At 38.9% G+C, this 15,218-nt stretch overlaps 1 protein-coding gene across 3 annotated transcripts in view; it reads right to left on the reverse strand.

The window, feature by feature from the left end:
* Positions 1 to 15,218, reverse strand: part of COBL (cordon-bleu WH2 repeat protein) — a 167,405-nt gene that overhangs the window by 116,954 nt on the left and 35,233 nt on the right. For all 3 annotated transcript variants that reach the window (XM_030444992.1, XM_030444991.1, XM_030444993.1), the window contains exon 3: positions 3,476 to 3,682. In XM_030444992.1, the coding sequence (XP_030300852.1) occupies positions 3,476 to 3,682 (207 nt within the window). The remainder of the gene's footprint in view (positions 1 to 3,475; positions 3,683 to 15,218) is intronic.

Raw genomic sequence — 15,218 nt, forward strand, 5'->3', positions numbered from 1 at the left:
ACTACAGCTTAAGCAAGTTTACTTGTTCTAGTGTCCTGCACTCCATGCATCACAGGTATGAGAGAATGCATAAGATAACAGAATCAACAATCACCCACCCTACTTTTCTCCTTATCAGTCACCCATGTGTTGACAGCTCCAAACCAAACAATTAGCTTCAAATATCCTTTTTTGTAATGTGTTTAAAACACTACTGACTTCTCAAGCTGCTGTCACTAAAGGTCACTAAAGGTCTGTATGTGTGTTAAGCGGGAAGTCCTCCTCTAGGTCAGTCAGGGGGAATGGAGGCAGACATACAGTCCCTTCATTTATAGGTTACCTACTGAAAGTACTGCCTGTGAGAATCAAAAAGTTTCTAGTAACTCTCGAGAGCTTTTCTACTTGCTTTCTTTCTGAATGTCTTGGTCTCTGTCAGACCTGCTAACAGTTTAACAGTTTCTGTGGATCTGTTACAAATCCATATGCATAAAATGTGTAAGTGGCAAACATTTTGCCTACCCTTTCAACACTTCAGCTAGTGCTCATACATCTGTACAAATACAGATTGGTTGTGGAGGCATTTTATAATCTTATTCGGGGGGGGGGAGGAAGTTTTTAATGGATCCTTTCACATCTTTTACAGCAGGGTTCACAGGGACTAATTATTTCAAAAAAGAAAAAAGGTTTTAAATATTATTCTGTTACTGCACACAAACCTTAAGGGCTTGGCCTTGCTCTAAAATCTGCACCATGTATTTCAAGAATGTTGAATGAATTGTGTTTTACAAGAAGGCAATAAACTTTTAAACAGAGCTTGAGTTAGTTAACTTTTATAAATAAAACATCCACTTTAAAAATCCATACTCCATTAAAATATCATCAAATAGCATACACTTTCTTTTTTTCCTAAAATGGTATTTCCTCTTGCTGATATTTATAGGAACTTTTAACATGGAGAACAAAGTGAAAGTAACAACATGCTGCTTTGCTTACATACAACGAACAAATTGGAAGAGTTAATTTCGACTTTTAACTTGGTTAATTTATAATAACCTTAAGTGTTACTAATTAACTACAGTAGTTATATTTTCCAACATCCTCTAGTGTACTTCATCTCTCTGTGAACTTATTTCCTGAAATTAAAGAATCATTTTTCATTATGATGATGCCCAGGGCAAGGTTTTGCAAAATTTTTCTGCAACAGAAAAGCTATTTCCCCAGGGTACTCAAAAGTAGATTTTGCAGGATGCAGTTTTAATGATGGCAATGGAAATACTAGAGATTTATAGCAGTATAAACAAAAGCACAATTTGTCTCAAATGTCCTTCCATGATATCAGCATAGATAAAAAGATTGAACGGGAAAAAGAATTTATTTCCTGCACTGGTTTCCATACTTGCCTCACACTAAATGACCTTTTTTTTTTTTTTTAATCCAGTATCTTTATCATTAAATATTTATCTCTGAATATCACTGTGCTTTGTAGCTGCCCAGTTTACAGTATCAAAACAATGCAAAATTATCACAATCATAGAATGTTAGGGGTTGGAAGGGACCACTAGAGATCATCTAGTCCAACCCCCCTGACAAAGCAGGATCACCTGGGGCATTCCACACAGGAATGCATCCAGGTGGGTTTTCAAAGTCTCCAGAGAAGGAGACTCTACAACCTCTCTGGGCAGCCTGTTCGAGTGGTATGAAAAAACCAGGGCTTTCATCTAAACTTGGAGACTTAAAATAGTCCCTGAACATTTCAGATGCTCTTGAAATTCCTTTTTTTTTTTTTTTTTTTTTTAATTTCAAATCCCTAAAAACATAAGCAGTGTTAATGTAACTCACTACTCTATCACAGTGCTCAAAACAGTGCTAAAGAAAAAGACCTACTACCTAAATTAAGCACTGGTGACAGTCAGATTAGCAGATTAACACAAGCAGGAATTTAGTTGCTGCTAAAATCAGGGCACTTAGACCTCTCATGCAGACAATGGAGAGTACAGGCATCTTCATAGAAGCAGGAGAACATTTTGGTTGTTTAGAGTGCTTGATGTAGAAAATATAGTTAGCCCCACAGAAATACCTAAAGTTTAGTTTCTGACATTTCTTTCAGGTTTTAGTCCACAAACTAAAGGCTCTAATAATCAAAATGTCCTTAGTGTACCTGTTAGCAATGGCAGAGATAATAAGCACCTGTGCAGGAGACAACATTTACTGAACAGGGATCTTTCATTTGTTTTTTGCTCCGGTACCTTGTATGTTCTTCAAAAAGTTACATTAAAATGCTACTCCTTCAGTGCTCTTGAAGTGTTTGCTTTGTTTTTTTTGAGGGCATATAAAATCTTCTCTAACCAGATGGCAATTGGCTATCTCTCAACACAAAATGCTGCATGAAGATTAACCTCTTCTTTGCTCCCATGTGGCTTGCATTTGCCAATGGAATACAAGCTTTCCTTGGGATCTAATAGCCAGTGAGTTTCATGACCCGTTCTACTTTTAGAACACTCATTTCTATGAGAAAAGTAGGGAGGAGACTGAAGTAGCAGACTCTGCATGCTGCTGTACCCATCCTCCTAAGCCACCAAATGCAGTAGCAGACAAAATAGATTAATACATTAGACCAAGACAACTAGTTTTACAGGAATGCAGACTAACTACTGCAAAACCCAAAATACACACAGGCCCTGTTTCATCAACAAGGATCTATATTTCCTCCTAATTTGGTATCAGCACTCTATGCAGTTTTTTTGACCACTGCTGACCATACCATTGTTACAGTTTCATCACAGTATTGAATGTATTTCTAAAACTCTTCCTAGTTCCTTAATAAAGTAGTAAGTTTCCTTCTTTGAAAACATTTCTCATAGAGAAGGTGAGGAGAATGAAGAGGTCCCAAGGTCAAGAAAATTTTCTCAAAACTGCCTTTCCAATACAATTTGCCTTTGATTGTACCCAGTGGCGAGGGAAACCTCTCTTCCTGTGGAAAAAAACCCAATACTTTTATGTAGAAAAGGCTTCCTAAATACCAGCAGATGCTTGCTGTCTGCACAATCACAATGAATTTGTGAAGGCAGGATCTCTGAATGTGATGAATCACTCATTCATCTTCTGAGCTTGCTTCTCGGCATGACTCCAGACAGGCAGACTGTCAGGACTACTGTTTGCCAGCAGCACCTACTCCTACCACACCAAAACCCCTCTGTAATACAAGATGTGATATAATCTAAGACTAACCCAGTGGTACTACATGGAAGAGACAGGATCCATACACGTGCTGAGGGTGATCCGTGGGGAAAAAAACAGTGACAAAATAGCTGCTAAATCCTTCCTGCCCAGAAAAGAGTGTCCTTTACGCATGGCTCTCAGGACTCTCTGGTGTGACATCTGCCTAAAATGCAGAGAGAAGCATGGCCGAGAAACTCAGAAATAGAGATATTACCATCAGCAAATATCCCACTGGAAACAGAGGGCTCCAGAAAGTGAGAATTAATCAAAGCCTTACCTTCCTTGTACTGTGCTCTTCTGCTCCACCCCGTTGGGTAAAATGACTGTGAGGTTCACAGATCGGTTTATCATGTTCTCCTTCATGCTCACAAGGTTCTGATCAGAAATTACAGCTGTCTCTGCAGGTGACTTTAGCTCGCTGTGAATTCTACTTGCTGCAGAAGGTTGATTTGGTGGAGGAGGAGCGCGAGCTTTCATTCTTTTCCTTGAGAAATAAAGGTGAGAAAAAAATTAAGAATTTCACATAAGCAAAAGATAAATACATTGGTAAGAAAATACGGGGGGTTTAATCAGAATCTCAGATTGTTCTGAAGAGTTTCTCTAATGCAAGTGTTTTTTCTTCATCATGAAACTGTTCAATGGAGCTGCATTTTATTTTCACCTCCTCCCTAAAAATACACTAATTTTTTAATGATGCACTCACTCCTACAGTTTGCTTTCCATGCCCCAGGGGATGAAGCAGTTCCATAATTAGGATCCGAAATAATCATTATTCTGTCAAGTATGAAGCATGCTGCTATGAAGAAAGAAACCTAAATGCTTATTCCAGTCCAGACCTGACTCAAGAAAGAGTTGCATTTATGTAAATGAATGTTTCCTCCAAGTCAGAACGGCAGCAGTGGAGGCAGGGTGAGGTTTCATTCAGCTATAACTGGGTTCCACAGTATTACTCTACTTAAAATATTGTCTCTTCCTCTGCTCTGAGTAAGTACTATTAAATTTGGATCATTATACTTCATAGGGAAGCACCATAAACAGGTCAACCACGAATGATACCACTTCTTACCATGGAACTCTAGGAGACTATAAAAGCACCATTCTGCAGTGGGAGGCTATGAGCCTTGTGCAACACACAAAAAAGCTGCATCAACTTTCACCAAACAAGCAGCATACTTTACAGATATATAAACTCCACAAACTCAAACTTTACTTCATTGGCAAAATGCCAGAGAGATAAGCAACATATGTGAGCAATTAAAACTTCTCAATAGCTGGCCTCGAACCAAGCACAAGTCTAAGAGGATTAATTTTAATGATTAGTGACCTCTTCTAACTAAATTTATGCCTAGTTTAAGTCAGATTTCAGTGTAACACATGGAAAAAGCAATAAAATATTTACTGAAAAATTATCACCCAGGCTTACTGCCTGTATTTTTTAATCTGCCTGGTTTTAGGGTGCAGGTTTTTACCCTGTGAACATAAATGGGCATCCAGAAAATAAGAGTATAGAAAAAGCACTCTAATGCTTAAAAGTCTGAATAGCTTAGTGGTTTAATGGCAAAATTGTGTTCAGGGAGAAAAAAACCCCAACAAACTGAATAAGATTAATACCAAACCAAACTCTTCTTTAATTGGAGGTGACCTATATTCTAGCAGATAAAAAGACTAAACATACCATTTGGATTACCAGTGTAAGCTCCTAGCAGAGAAAAAAATTAAGACTTGCATCACATCACAAAAAAATAAGAGCTCAGAAAACAATCCAAATCCTCTGCACCTTTTAATCAGTTTGACCAACAATTTCTATGATGTGTCTCAACTTGCAAAAAATCACTACACTGCCCTGAAAATGCACATTTCAATGAGAACTCAGCAGGACACTGTAAAATTGCTAGAAGGTTGTTTTCTTTCATTTCCATATGCCTAACAAATAGAAGGATGTTTCCTTTCATTTCCCAAATGCCTAACAAATTCCCTACAAATATGCAGGGAGAGCTACTGCCATATTTATTAGCAGCAAGCAATTTCTCTTCCATAGGAAATTTTCCCTGAACATTCACTTCTTATCCACTATATACCCAATGAGTCACCAGTCATCTGTCAGTAACTTGCAGCTCCCATTCTCCTCCCCAGAGAGGTGAAGATAAAAAAAGTTTAAGATTTTATTGTCTGTCAAACAGTAAGGACATGGATCTGTTTGAGCAGTTCCAGAGGAAGGCCACTGAGATGATCAGAGAGGGCTGGAGCACCTCTCCTATGAAGACGGGCTGAGAGAGTTGGGGTTGTTCAGCCTGGAGAAGAAAAGGATCTGGTGAGATCTTCTAGTGGCCTTCCAGTACCTGAAGGGCCCTACAGGAAAGCTGGGGAGGGACTTTTCACAAGGACATACAGCAACAGGACAAGGGGTAATGGCTTCCAACTGGACGAGGATAGATTTAGACATAAGGAAAAAATTCTTCCACGTGAGGGTGGTGAGACACTGGAACAGGTTGCCCAGGGAAGCTGGGGATGCCCCACCCCTGGGAAGAGTTCAAGGCCAGGCTGGATGGGGCTTTGAGCAACCTGGTCTGGTGGGAGGAGTCTTTGCCCATGGCAGGGGGTTAGAACTAGATGATCTTCAAGGTCCCTTCCAGCCCAAACCATTCTATGATTCTATGAAACTACCTTGACTTTCTATATATCCATAACCCAAACTCATAAATAGTTCTATTTATGTGGCTATAAAACTTAAAAAAAGAAAAAAAAAAAGAAGCCTGGATTCATGTTCTGCTCATATCACTTGATGTTTTTCTACAGTTGTTAATTGTAAACAGGTGGTGAGAGACAGAGTTTTGCACAAATGCAGATTATGCCATCATAGCTTTACAGTCATGCCATGCAACATTTAAGGATTTCGTATCAGTTTTCAAATGTCATTTTTTCCTCCAACACCACCAACTGCATTGATACAAGTAGCTACAAAGATTCATACCAACTTGTTTCTTAAAACAAGCTTTTCTGGTTTTGTTTTTAAAGCTTGTCCTATAATAATCAAAGCACCAAACTGAAAGTCCCAAAGGGAGTAGGAAGAGCCAGACAAGTGTCCTGAGTGATCAAGTCCATCAAGATCATCAAGTCCAACCCCCTTGCCAGACCAGGATCACCTGAAGTAGGTCACATAGGGATACATCCAGGCAGGTTTTTAATGTCTCCAGAGAGGGAGATTCCACAAATTTACTGGTCAGCCTGTTCCAATGCTCTGTCACTCTCACTGGGAAAAAGCTTTTTTATGGGGAAACTCCTTTATTCTGGCTTACACCTGTTACCCCTTTTCCTATCACTGGACATCACTGAGAAGAGCCTGGCTCCATTCTCCTGACACTCACCCTTTACATATTTATAAACATTAATGAGGTCACCCCTTAAGTCTCCTCAAGCTGAAGAGCCCCAGCTCCCTCAGCCTTTCCTCACAAGGGAGATGTTCCACTACTTTACTCATCTTCGTGGCTCTCCACTGGACTCTTCCAAGCAGTTCCCTGTCCTTCTTGGACTGAGGGGCCCAGAACTGTGAAATATGTAACAATATGTATCCTTTTTGACATTACAAGGTCAGGACCTTTTAGATACTACAATGCTCCTTTTCTTTTTTGCAGAAAGGAAAGTGAAGATTTGTTTCCTTCAGAGACATCAGGAAAAGGGAAAACATTCCCACTACAGGCTCTCCAACCTAGCAACAGTTCAGGTGACCTCATATGAACTTTTCCACAATAGTGAGTACACATTCTCATGAAATGCTGTGACTGCTTTAAATTACTGGGTTTTAACATTTTCCAAATGACAGATTTCAAACGACTTCAGGGGAAGCAGATCCCTTTAAAGTTCATGGCACAGATTTGCATTTCACAGCCAACTTTCTGAAGTGTCTCAATACTAGAAAGTGGCTCCATGAACCACAGACTGAAATCCACTGCTCTGGCTATACCTTGGATCTGCACAAGCAGCTGCATTCTGATGGGCTCCAGCAACTGCAGTCAGAAAGTGCCAAGAAGCCTGCTAATACCATTGAATGTGAGACAAAGAAACCAGCTTTCTCTGTCAGAGGTACCATGGCTATAAAGGACAATACAAAAGCACTCCATAATAAAAGCCTTTTTGTTCCCCCACTAAAATAAAGCACAGAGAAACTGTACTATTTAAAGGCCTGTTTTAAGCACAGGTACTTTCCATACTATAAACGCAACATTACTATTAAAAAAAAAGTTGCATACCTTTCTTCAGTATGAGCTAAATTCAAACTAAATTTAGCTTGAAATTTTTTTTTTACATCTTCCACTGTGCTCTGTACTAAGATATCTGTTAAGCACCCTACCTGCTATTAGTTTGCAGATGAAGTTACAATACTTCAAACCTATGATTCATTTGCAGCAACATAAATGCTTTGATACAGCCCTTGAGAAGAAGACAGTGAAAACATGTGATTTCAACACACAAATATAAAGAGCCTTTAATTTAGGCTTGAAATGGTTCATCTTGCTTCACTGTAAGCTGGAAAACTGCATATAGCCATAAAATAGTGAGGCAGAATCCATAAATAACCCATCAGCACTGTTCTCAGTAACAGCATCAGGCTTTCCAAAGTATAAAAACAAAAAGCAAACTCCATTAAGATCAATGTTTCTGTAATAGAGCATGTAAAAAAAATGCAACAGAAAAGAAGAAAAGTTTCACCAGATTAAGAACTACACGATAAGGTAATACAAGCCCTTTGTACCTACATTTTATTAATATGTAACAGCCAAGCAATAGAATACAACCTGAACTGTACAAGCCCATGCTGAAAAAAACCAACCAATCTGTATTTCAAATAGAAGTGGTCCTAGCACTATACCCTCAATGGCAATGCTATGCAGAGATTCTCTTTCTTCAGAAAATGTCTAACACCAAAAAAACCCACAACAAAACCCAAATCCAAAACCAACACAAACCAAACCAAACCAAAAATGATCGTACACATTTCCACCACATACAGGAACAGCTGTAACCTTCTCTGCCTTTTAAGGTAAAGGCAACATAACAGATACTGGACAGACTTTATCCCATGGATATCAGGAGTTTGGCAAACACTCCATACTATACCAGATTGTAGAATCTCACCCTTTCTATGGCAGTTCTCTAACCATTAGTTTAAGCAAGCAAAAAATAAAACACAAGATCAAACCAAACCAAAACTAAAACCACATCAGAATTATAGGCAATATTAATTTCTGATACAGTTATCAACTAGCACAGGACCTCCAACCCAGTCAAGTCAATTTGCAGTCCTGTCAATGCAAAAGGCTGGCACAGTTGCAGAGGGTTTCTCCATGACATTAATGTACACCCATGGCATAGTTAAGAGGAATAAACCAATGCTTGAGTGTTTGGTGATGAGTGCAGTAAAAAAGTGCAGTGTCCCATAGGTTGAAAACAGGACAAAATGAAGTACATGTCCTTGACTGCTCCTAGTCTTTTGAGGAAAAACCCATGCACACTGCTGTTTGAGAAAAAAAATAGCCAAGTACCTTCATTCATTCATTCATTCTTTCCCTCTGGCAACTTGCACAGCAAAGCTGGAAACCTAGCCCTGAGTCATAGCTCATACTCCAAAACAGAGACATTATGGTAGAAGTCACTCCTGCCTAGTCATCTAGCCTGCAAAGCAGATATCCTTCACTAAAAATCTCTTTTTCACTCTTTGTTGCTGATGGCAAAAGAAAACCCAGACCACAGGCTAGGAAAAAGATACTGAATCAAAATCTGTAATATGTAATTTCCCTCTTTAAAGTCCTTTCAGCTTCTAGATCTAGCAGCTCAGAAAAACTGTAACACAACATAAATGTTACGGCAACACAGACTAGCACTAACATAAAGCCACCTCAAGAATTTTGAAAATGGTAAACAGAGTTAAACGACTCCCACAGAGATGGAGAACATGACAATGTCCACAACTGCTACAGAGATAGGAGTTCATCCAGTTTACCAACATGGTAAATAGAGGTCCACTCTACTTTGCCATCTGTAACACTTATGTTATCAAATTAAACTGATTTTTAAGTTTGTTTGTTTGTTTGGGTTGGGGAGGTGGGGACAATTAGAACAAAATAATCAAAGAACATTCTCTAGTTTACTTAGTCTACCACAGGCAAAACAGACTGATGTGAAGCACACGTAACTTACACCTACCAGTGTCTCATACATAGGAATTGAATAGCAGGCCTAAATTACATTACTCTTATAGTAACTTATTTCCAGTATTATTTTCATTTCCCAACACCTGCAGTATTCCAAGAATACTACACTTGCTGAAAAGCTGAAATCCTCAGCAGACACTAAGATCTAATGAGCTGGATTACCTGTTGATATGGCTTATGGAACAACTAGAGTTCCATACATAATTTCTTTTAAATTTTTTTTTTCTTTTTAAAAATGGTCTTTGCTCTCAATTCCATGGCTATTATGTTATATAATTATTTTGTGCTTTCCTCTTTTCAAACACTTATTTGAATTTCATAATACTTTAAAAAAAATCTTTGAATTTGTAAGGCAGGATTACACTGACAGACACGATTAAAAAAATTCCCTTGCAGGTGTGATAAAGTCACCCAAAATAGACAAGAAAAAAATCATTAGTTTTTGGCAAAGAAATTAAAGTTCTGTAATCATATTTTAGATCTTCCATTTGATTCTACTGATGAGAAACCCTATAGCTTTATTTATTTTTAAAAGAAAGCTTTCATGCCAGAAGAAAGAAAGAAAAAAAATACCAGAAGCAAACTGAGTAAGAGCATTTGTAGAAGAGGAAGCAAGGGCAGAAGCACATGACCTTGCCTGCCCAAGGGTGACATTGGAAAAATAAAAACAAAAATCAAGGCCATATGACACATTCTAACAGACATATTTCCCTAATTTCAAACCTTCTCAAATTTAAGAAGTCGCTACAAAGTATTGTGCTGCAGTTTCCATCCTCAAGAGTACAAGTGAATAAACCCATCATTATAAGACTTCCTAGCAGGGACATCTCCCTAGATCTGACCCATTACATGAGAAGCTGAGATTCGCCCCAATACACTGCAGAGACCTGGCTGCTCTGCTGCCTGCAAAGCACTGCACAGCTGCCAAGCAAGAGCAAACCCGCTTCCATCTGGCTGGGACTCACACTCCTGCACTGCCACTAGGAACCTGAACTCCCAAGAGAGTATCAGGAACACCAAACCATTCATTAGCCTGCAGCTGGTAGCCTCAAGTACACTTTTTTTATCCAACACCCACACTTTGGATTAGGAGTGTGTTATCTTCTAATAAAAGCCCAGTCCACCTTCCACTCACTGACACGTGAGTGTCACATATCAGTTTCATGATACAGTCATTTTTTTAGGGCCAGAAGAAGCCATAAGCACACTAACCAGATTTCCTGTGGAACACGGGCCACGCAATTCACCTGACTGATAATTTAGAGAGCCCTCAGAAGAAAAGCAAGGATGGATCTGTACATGGCATGGGCTTTAACTGATCAAGGAGTAACACTACAGCCTGGTACTGTTTTTACCTCTACTAATCACACTACAGAGTCTGATAGATCTCCAGTTAATAAAAACACTGCCTGATTAAACACTGCAACATCTGGCCTAACAGCTGTGTCACAGGACTTTGAGATGCCACCCCTACGTTCAGTGTGTGGCAAAGAGCACACCATGAGCTGGTGTCACCATGTGCAACTCCATCAGGCTGCACATCAGTAAAGAAGAGAGTAGCTATGTAATTACTTGCCTCATGTGCTGAAATACATCCTGAAGAGAAACAGAAGTCTTTTGTGGTTAAAGGCAAGAAGCATAGGTGAGTTACCCTATTCTGGAACATTAAATTCCTGATATTTAAACCGTGGTATTCGCAGCTTTAATTTAGAGATGCACCTATAGTTTTAATTCTTTAATTTGGGAGATGTAATCAGAACAAAAGCCCACTAACAATTCATACTGGAGGCTGCGTTAACAAGCCTCACCTTCAAAATAAATTGGTATAGAAAAGGAAAACCACAAAAATAGCAGAGTGTGTAGGGATGGTTAAACTTTTCTCTTTTCACAATGGTACCTGCCAGGGCAGAAGACTCAGATGAATCAAAGTGCTGAGAAAGGCAACAGTATTTAGGGTTTGGGATGCAAATGTTTAGCCACCAGCATCTGAGCTAAATCTAGCCTGCCAGTTCCACACTAACCAAAAATCAAAAGATTACCAAACAATGGCTCTTAAAGTGAGTTGCAGGAGAACTAGGATTGAAATAGTGCAAAGCATTCAGTGACCAGCCACGCAGTCCTATTCCCCCCAGTATTTTTTACTTCTTCCTCCATTATCCATGCACACACATTGATTTTCACCACTTGTCAAGCTGAGTTATCAGTCCCATTCCATTTCAAGCAAAAATAAAATAATGGTAACAATAAAGAAAAAAATAAGGGTAACATCACATTGCTCATCTGAAACATTATCCAGTTTCAGCATCTATGAGTAAATCAGGCTGCTCTGCATGGTATGCTTTAAGAAGAAAAGAGGGATGATGCTATTTTTATGTTACTGCTGCTTAAGCACAATGGCATCGGTTGACCAAAAAACACCAAAGAAAACAAAACAAAGAAAAAACCCCTTCCTACTACTACTGTAAAATGCCCAAGTCCTGCTGCCAGGGTGCTCTGTTCTTTTCTCAGTGCTTTCAAATCTATGCTGAGCTATTTTAAGGATGCTCAGTTTAGCAGACAGGAGGTTTCAATCATGCAGACAGCCACTGCACACTGAGTTTCCTGCAGATGGTAAATCCTGTGGATGAGCTATAAAACTACAAGGTTAAAATATCATTAACTGGTGAGACAAATAGTGAGATTTCTCAGCATTATTCATGGAATGGTTTTGGTTGGAAGAGACCTTAAAATCATCTAGTTCCAACTCCCCCTGCATGGGCAGGGGCACCTCCCACTAGACCAGGTTGCTCAAAACCCCATCCAACCTGAACACTTCCAGGGATGGGGCAGATACAACTTCCCTGGGCAACCTGTGCCAGTGTCTCACCACCCTCACACTGAAGAATTTTTTCCTAATGTGTAACCAAAGTCTACCCTCTTCCAGATGCAAACCATTACCCTTTGTCCTACTGCTGCATTCCCTTGTTCATGAAGTTCTAGTCAGGTTCATGTTGGCTGCCTGGATTCTTACTAACCATGCTTACCTGGGGGAAAACATTGGTGTGAAAACAAAGCCAAGACTCTTTCTGAGCAGGTTAGAAACAGTGCTGGCAATGCATCCTCTGCATGTTAAAGGAAAATACACATTCTTTAAAGTCACTCACTCGCTTACCCACCAGCTGTGTTTTTGTGAGGATATTACAGCTCTCACCTCACTGGCTGTGCCCAATGCCACAATTCATGCTGAGCTCTTTAGGAAAACTCTTGGGTCTGGGGAGATTACTTATTAGTTGGAATAGGATATATTAACACCCTACAGTTACATCAGTCTGAAAGCAATAAGAAGATAATTTGTTTCCAGAGGGGTCAATGACTAAAGATGATTGTGCAAACCTGAATCTAGTTCAGCAATACTCACATTGTACAGTGTGTGCCCTGAAGTGATAGGTGCTGTACAGATTTCAGTGTGGTTATCCTTTCCTAATCTCTTACCAACAATCACTTCCAATAATGCTCTTTGGATAAACAAATATAAAAGTTTATTGCTTAACAACACTGATTTATTAAATGTCCTGTGGTGACTAGCACAGTCAATTACAATGTAACCCTCAAGGTGCATTTACCCTGTGCATTACTGAGCAAAAGTATCCCAGACTATGCTCTGTTTTTCAGCCCACAGACTTTTTAACCTCACTATGTCATCCTCCAGGCTTTAGTGCAATAAAGTGCTTTCTTTATTGTCTGTTTACAAAGGGCAGAGAAGGCAGAATAGTTTTGAAAGAATCAGAGAAAAACACTTGTGAGTTAGTGAAATTCTGATGTGATTTACTGTGCTGCCTAACTCCTAGGTTTATAACATATTTACAAGCTGGTGGGCACTTCAGTAGAAAACCACTGGTATTACTAGAGAATAATAATTCTACTGAGACCTGTTTCAATTAAAACCAGCCTTAAACAAGCATCCATCTGATGAGAAGATGGGGAAGAATTATGTTTAGAATGACCACCTGATTAAATAAGTACACCTCTGGTAAACATTAACACATAACCATAAGCTGACAGATAATTTCTCATTTAATGAGAATGTTCTAGGAGTGTGCTACTAGTGTGAAGTTCATGTCACCTACTCACCCTTACACAAACAGACCCCACAAAAACAAGCAGGCAATGGTATTTGAGGGAGAATTTGAAGAATAAAACCCACATTATCCACGTTATCTCCTTGAAAAGGCTATTAGTTCATCTGTCTACAAATGGTAGCAACACCAGCTACTTCAGAAAACTTACATACCCTAATGTACCGAAGAAGAGGGGGATGTCAAGAAGTTAAAGGGTGTGGAGAAGTGTGAGGAGGCATCTTGACTTAGTTTCAGAACATCCCTAAGATCCAAAAGGGCTTTTCAAGACATTAGAAATACGTATTTCCACGAGAAAAATAATCAATAGCAACTAAACCTGTGTCTTTATAGGTTAGAGGCCAGAAGGTATCTGTGCTTTTTCTGAAACCTAGAGTTCATCTCTGAACATCAATTTTTATTCCAGGCAGGAGACACACACAAAGCATCACAAGCCCACCTACAGAAGCCATTTATTTTCCAAGAGCACTGAGCTCTCAGAAGAGGGAAAGGGCTCTGTGCTTCATCTCAAGTTTACTTACTCTTGGAGAAGCACTCATGATCTTGCCACGCTGACCTTACATCAGATTTCTAGGGGTGGGAAGGGGAAGGCTGCATCTAAGTCCAATGCCCACTGTTCCTATGTATTCAAAAGTCCAGAGTTGCTGACACACAGGAGAGAGAATAAGGAGACTCAATTTACTTACCTTGGATTGCCCAATCAAAGACATTTATCTATTCTGGTTTTTCATTTGCAAAAGAAGCCAGCACCAGAACTAAAGGGTAGACAAGCTTTTCTAGAGCTATTAAAAAGTAAAACCCCTACAAAGATCTAATGATACATTTTTGTGAGATACATTTTACTCTCTCATGCTGAGTATAGAAATAGAGATGCCAGGACATTCCTTACTCTTAATAATATTCTTCATTAGCATTTATAATGCAGTTTTAATTCACACTCCATCACAGAGTAAGAAATCACATGGATCAGTATATTAGAGAAGATTAATAATGCAAATACACAGTATCAATAAAGTACAGAAATACCCAACTTCTACACAATACTCTTAACTGCTTTAAGACCTCTAATTTATCTGGAAATCTCACTGTTCCAGGTCATTTTCTATGTATTTTTCTGGCATTTATTTGCTCAACAAAATGTCTTGTCAGAACCACACATATTTTGCTTTCAGTTTTAAGATACTCTGTTCTTGCTAAATGACAGAGGAATCACATCTTAGTTTGAATGGATATTAGGGAATTTTATTTATTAAGATTAAATAACAAACCCTACTACAATTCTGTACTGCAGTCAAGAGACCTAGATTAATATAAAAGCAGAGAGCAGGATGAAGAAAACTGCAAATGGTAACATGGCAAAATACACTTACAACACCAAATAGCTGATTAGTAGAACTCTGAAGTTTAATCCTGATTTACCAAGTAAGAACAGAGATGTTTTATTGTTTTTTGAATTTCATCAAAGCCCGTTTATCTAGCTATTTTCAATTTAAAATTCTGTTTAATGTATCCTGTAGGCACATGTGGTATTTAATGGATTTTACATCTCACAAAACAAAAAAGGATGTGGTATCAACTGAACACTTAGCCTCATGCAGTGCAAACAGGAGCATAATATGAAGAAAATCTAGATAAATCAGGCATGCCTCCACACCCAGACAGTATCAAATGAGAGAGGAAGTAGCCTAATACCCTC

Source organism: Calypte anna, chromosome 2, assembly GCF_003957555.1.
Source record: "Calypte anna isolate BGI_N300 chromosome 2, bCalAnn1_v1.p, whole genome shotgun sequence".
Lineage (NCBI taxonomy): Eukaryota > Metazoa > Chordata > Aves > Apodiformes > Trochilidae > Calypte > Calypte anna.